This window comes from Apis dorsata, unplaced genomic scaffold (assembly GCF_000469605.1).
Source record: "Apis dorsata unplaced genomic scaffold, Apis dorsata 1.3 scaffold_188, whole genome shotgun sequence".
Taxonomy (NCBI): domain Eukaryota; kingdom Metazoa; phylum Arthropoda; class Insecta; order Hymenoptera; family Apidae; genus Apis; species Apis dorsata.
This window is the reverse complement of record NW_006263473.1, coordinates 55,371-61,732: the sequence shown is the minus strand read 5'-3', so window position 1 is coordinate 61,732 and position 6,362 is coordinate 55,371. Positions and strand designations below refer to the sequence as shown.

The window sequence follows — 6,362 nt, the reverse complement described above, 5'->3', positions numbered from 1 at the left end:
GCCTGTATTATATACGCCTCCGTTTCTCCTTTGGTTCTGTGAACCCCGTGGCCTCGACCGATGCCTTCCTTCCTTCCTTCCTTTCTCCCCTCCCTCTCTGCGTTGCGCCGCGTGTCTCCGTTAATCGCGTTCCGCGAAACCACCCCCGTTTCACGAATAATCCGAGTGTCGCTGAGAGGGGAGGGGAGGAGGAAATCGGCAAGGATTTGGATTGGATGATTGGGCCTCGTTTTGTCGAGGAAGGAATCAGTCAACTGGTCGCTAGCGTAATGAGAATTATTAAGTTGAATTTTTGTGAGTTGAAAAAAATAATGGGGTGAAATGAAAAATGAATAAATAACGGCATAAATAACAGCGTTATTTACTTTTTTCTAAAATATTGCATTCAAGTCCTCAATTGGAAATGCGATAATAATAAGAAGAAGACGGGTATGTTTTCTGTTCTACTCTTCGAAAATTGCGAGAAGATAATTCTAGTCTTAGATTATTTATAAGTTAAAAATCTATATTATTTAACGTTTGGGAAGAGGAAGCTCGATTTATTATATTTATTATTATATTTGTTGCACTTGGGAAGGAGGAGCACGCTATAAATGTATAAATTGAAACGTGGCTCGTTTCTTTGATAATTATAACCGAGTTGTATCGAATTAATTAAGGAAAAATTATCTCTACGTAGGAGTTAGCGCGTATATATGTATATATATATATATATATATATATTCCTTGCCGGGTAAAATTAAGCTGAAAATTTATGTTTATCGTTTCAGGTAAATTAATTTCGTAATACCTGTTAACCTAAACAGTGTGCAGAGAAAAAGTAATTTTAAAAATAAAATTTTAAAAAAGAACAGGAGAAGGAAAAAATTAACCTTCGTTCCTAATTAATCCTCCCAAGAAAACAATTATCGCTGACAATTGCACAATTTCTCTTTTCCCACCCCCTGCCTCTTCCCTCCTCTCTCCTCCCTCCACAAATCGTTCAAAAATACTCGTGACAATATTCCGTAACGAGGCGACTAATTCGCTTTCTTGGAAAAATGATGCACGACTTACGTAAAGGACCTCCCCGTTTCTCTTTAATTGCAGATTGGATCGGTTCACACTCACCAGGCGAACAANGGGGTGGAGGGCCGGGGGGTGGGACGGTGGCCAGGCCTGGCGGCATGTTCTGCTACCACTGCCCCCCGGGTCTTCCAACGCCACGGTTACCACCCACCCTCGAGTACCCATTCGCCGCCACTCACCCCTGTAAGTAGACATTCCATTTTCGTCTCCTTTGCGTTTTGGGATAAGGATTTTGGGATAAGCGGTGGGGGAAAAGGAATTTTTTCTTTTTTCTTTTAGCAATTTGATCGAAATTTAATAATAGAGAGAAAAATTTAACGAATAAAAACTATATAAAAAATAAGAAATTTCATCGCGTGTGTTGGATCCCTTGCCGCGTCCCCAGAGTACTGTTTCCTTCCGATTTACCCTCCCCCGAAAAGAAAAATTCGATTCCGCCCATAATCTTACATTTCTTCATCTATTTCCCCCCTCCCTCACTGCTCCTCCTCAATTTCACTCTAGCCGAGGGTCGACTTTAAAGCGGGATGTATCGTGGAGAAACGTCGATCCAATTTCTCAAATCACCCCCATAACAGGAATTATAAACGATGATGGAAATCTGCCCGTTCAAGATTTAAATATTTTATCGTTGAATTCTACACGAATCTTTAATATTCGTTACGCGTGATATTTTAACGTGATGATTTGAAAATGAGAGTAGATCTAATATAACACAATGGATTACTTTTTTCTTTCCTTTCGTATAAATAAATAAATTTGAAAAGTTGATCAGTTTAACAATTTACTCGAGTTTATATTGAAAAAACGGAATTAAAGGGGAAAGGAGTGCGAGGAGTGGTGCGACAGCGAGGGAGGAGGGGGGGAGAAGGGAGATTGATTGTACCGGCACTTGCTCTGGCGGAACACATCGATGAAGTTACATTACCGACTAGACCGAGTTACGCAAAGTGGACGCTACAAACTGGACGGCCGCTAAACTTAATTTGCACTTCGGACCAACTTCCGGTTAAACCGCGTCCCGACGGCGGTGTCGAGTCGCTCTTCAGAACTTCGACGCCAGTTTGCCTATTCCACCGATCGCTTTCCAAGTCGAATCTCGTTTCTCTCCTCCGGCATTAACTCTACCCTACCTTCTCGACGACAACCGAGTTTCGTAATTTCGGGTTTTTCCCTGTAATTTTGGGGGGAGAAATAAAATTTCTTTTTTTTTTTTTTTATTCGTGTCAAAATTTCATGGCGATTGAATTTCGATGGAAATTGCCTTTGTACAACACGATCCGCAATGGATTTTGTACGAAGTTGAAGTTTGAATTTCGTTCTATCGAATTTGTTGATCGATATCTTTTTTTGTATCGGTTAAATTTTGTTCTTCTTTTTTTCTTTTTTTGCGAATGTTTATATTTTTTAATTCGTTCATTTCCGATCGATCGTTGTCGTAAATTTTAATTAGGATTTTTGACAAGAGACGTAAAATGAGAAAAAGATTTTTCCATTTTATCTTTTTTTTTTTTTTTTTTTTTTTTTTTTTTTGCTTTTTTCACGCGCCTGAATATAACGTTCGGCTCATCGAGTCACGATGTATATGCTCACTTTATTGCATATTATGAACCTCAATGAGATACATGTGGTAGGTGGATAATCGAATGGGGACCGTAGGTGTAGGAGGGGATAGAGATATACGGTTATCCTCAGGGACGTGTGTAAGTGCCCTTCCATCTAGGCCCGAAATATAGTTTAAATAAAATATTGATTTCCCTCGCGCAAAGTGAAATTATGTTTTTAATGCGCATTTATCATTCCCTTTATCCGCGCCCGCTTCCCTCTACCTCCACTTAAAATTAAGTGAAATTCGTACGCGCGTTTATCGTTGATTAGAACGCGACGAAAAACACGTAACAGAGCAGAAGCTTTTCTCCGGACGCCTATATTTCATCTCTCCTCTTTCCCCCCCCCCCCCCCTCCAAAATTCCATCCTCTATTATTAGAAAATTATAATTATTATTTATCAAAAATCATCAGATCAGATTCTACGATTTCTGATCCCTTCCACTTCGACATTATTTAACATACGATCGAATCTTCGGCGCAATCAGAAAAAAAATTTAACCGCACATTTTGTCTCCATACGTCATCCAAGGCACGTAATAATATTCGAAACGGCACATGTGTGTCGAAACGACGCCTGCTGGATGATCTCCAGTAGAGGGAGGAGGAGGGGGAGGAGGTGTCCTCGGGGACGTCCGTGCACCCTTCCAGCTTTCCCCGGCCGGTGTACCCCCTCGCCACCCCCCGTTGGGATAAACAGATTAGGTAACTACGTGATAAGTCGGTAAGTGGGTTCACTCGGCGCAGGGTCCGAGCCCACCGACATTCGCTCTAACATCTAACTAGCTCGTTAGGGTCATTAGTAACGGTCGGGGTGTCATTAGATTTCGTTCTGTGTCTAGTTTTTCCACGGACCCTTCGAATCCGCTCTCTTCGTTCTGCCGACGAGGCTCAGGTAAACGCGATAATTGTTTTTACTATTCTCTTTCATTTTTGCCCCTCTCCATTTTGATTCGAACGACAAATTGTGGATTATTGTTTAAAAAATTCGTTTCAGTCAAATGTGTTGTTACTCGAAGTCGTGAAATTGGAAATGTTGAAACTTTAATTTAATTGATTGCAATTATAATCCTCGAACGAGTCTCTTCGAATATAAATATAAAATCTTACGATTTAAGGAAGAATTTCTTTATTACAGGAAGAATCTCTATTACAGGAAGAATTTTTTAAATTAAATCTCTCGCTTGCTCTCAAACGAGAATCAGAAAAAGAAAGAAAGTATTTGTGTTCTATTAGGAGAAATTTCAGATAGTCTTCTCCATTGATTGGAACGACAAACTGTGGATTATTGTTTAAAAAATTCGTTCAATAAAATATGTTACCTAATTTACAATCTAAATTACAATCCTCGAACGAGTTTTTTCGAATAAATATACAATCTTATGATTTAACCTTATTACAGGAAGAATTTTTTATATTAAATCTCTCGCTTATCTTCGAATGAGAATCATCGACGTGAAGAATCGAGAAAAAAAAAAGGACAAATCGTGACAGTAGAAAATACTTGTACTTTACTACGAGAGATTTAATCTAGATAGTTTTCTCTATTGATTAGAACGACAAATTGTGAATTATTGTTTAAAAAATTCATTTGCTTTAATAAAACATGTTACCTAATTTACAATCTTTAATCTAAATTACAATCCTCGAATCTCTTCGAATATAAAATATAAAATCTTACGATTTAACTCTATTACAGGAATAATTCTCTAAAATCACTCAAACACGCGACCATCGAAAAAAAAAAAGGAGTAGTACCTATGCCTATTGCGCTGGATTTAAGAATTAATTCAAACTTCTCCAAAAAAGGAAGAAAGTATCTATGTCTACTACGAGAAATTTAATCTAGATAGTCTTCTCCATTGATTAGAACGACAAATTGTGAATTATTGTTTAAAAAATTCATTTGCTTCAATAAAACATGTTACCTAATTTACAATCTTTAATCTAAATTACAATTCTCGAATCTCTTCGAATATAAAATATAAAATCTTACGATTTAACTCTATTACAGGAATAATTCTCTAAAATCACTCAAACGACCAGAACCATCGAAAAAAAAAAAAGGGTATCTGTGCTCTATTGCGCCGAACTTAAAAATTAATTCAGATAGTCTTCTCCATTGATTGGAATGACAAACTGTGGATTATTGTTTAAAAAATTCGTTCAATAAAGCATGTTATCTAATTTACAATCTAAATTACAATCCTCGAACGAATCTCTTCGAATATAAAATATAAAATCTTACGATTTAATCCTATTACAGGAACAATTCTCTAAATCTCTCGTTTACTCTCAAACGAGGGACGAGAAAAAAAAAAGTTTACTACGAGAAATTTAATCTAGACATGTTCTCCATTAATTAAAATGACAAATTATGGATTATTATTTAAAAAATTCGTTCAATAAAGCATGTTACCTAATTTACAATCTAAATTACAATCCTCGAACGAATCTCTTCGAATATAAAATATAAAATCTTACGATTTAAGAAAGAATTTCCTTATTATAGGAAGAATCCCTATTACAGGAAGAATTTTTTAAATTAAATCTCTTGCTTGCTCTCAAACGAGCGACGAGAACCAGAAAAAGAAAGAAAGTATCTGTGTCCTATTAGGAGAAATTTCAGAATCCAGATAGTCTTCTCCATTAATTGAAATGACAAATTATGGATTATTATTTAAAAAATTCGTTCAATAAAGCATGTTACCTAATTTACAATCTAAATTACAATCCTCGAACGAATCTCTTCTAATATAAAATATAAAATCTTACGATTTAACCCTATTACAGGAACAATTCTCTAAATCTCTCGTTTATTCTCAAACGGGCGATGAGAACCATCGAGAAAAAAAAAAAAAAAAAAGGACGAATCGTGACAGGGAGAAGGTACCTGTGCCCTACTGCGCGAGGTTCAAGGGTTAATCCAGACGAGGATTTCGAGCGGAAGCAAATCAAGGGCGGTCCTCGAGAGAGGAGGACGAAGCGTTTTAAAGGCGCACGTAGTCGACGGGGCACGTGCGAGCTTCCCGCGTTTGGATACCCGGCCAGAAGCAGATATTAATTCCCCCCCTATTGTTTTTCCCTCGACACGGAGAGACAAAGCCACGAACCCTCCTCCGTGAGTCGCGGAGAAAGGAGGACAAGTGTGCACGAGTCACACCGGGCCCTTTCTTGCGACCGCGTTTCCCCGGCCGCGCTTAATAAATTGGATCAAGCAAGGAGTCTCGATGAGTTTTGCGCGAGTTGTCTGGTTCCAGGGCTTCACCCTCCCTCTCCCTCTCCATCCGGATCACGAGTCTAATCTTAGGATCTCGAGTGGATTTCAGTTTTGCCAATTCGATAAATTTATTTTCCAACGAGCTTCGATTCTTCTTCTCTGTTCATTCTCTCTTCTCGTTCTTTCTCTTCTTGAATTGTTCTCTATTTTTTGGAGAGATTTGGATAGATAAATTTTATAAATTTTTCTTTTTTAATATAAAAGATGTCTATATCCAGAGCTTCGTGGATTTCAATTTTGGCCACTGATAAATTTATTTTCCAACGAGCTTCGATTCTTTTTCTCTGTTCATTCTCTCTTCTCATTCTTTCTCTTCTTGAATTGTTCTCTATTTTTTGGAGAGATTTGGATAGGTAAATTTTCTAAATTTTTCTTTTTTAGTATAAAAGATTTTTACATCCAAGGC

At 37.6% G+C, this 6,362-nt stretch overlaps 1 protein-coding gene across 1 annotated transcript in view; it reads left to right on the top strand.

Annotated features, from left to right (window-relative positions):
* The first annotated feature begins 1,128 nt into the window (after window positions 1-1,128).
* LOC102678844 (paired mesoderm homeobox protein 2A) overlaps window positions 1,129-6,362 on the top strand; it is a 25,904-nt gene continuing 20,670 nt past the window's right edge. The window contains exon 1 of the mRNA XM_006614537.2: window positions 1,129-1,251. Coding sequence (XP_006614600.2) covers window positions 1,167-1,251 — 85 coding nt within the window. The 5' untranslated portion in view covers window positions 1,129-1,166. The remainder of the gene's footprint in view (window positions 1,252-6,362) is intronic.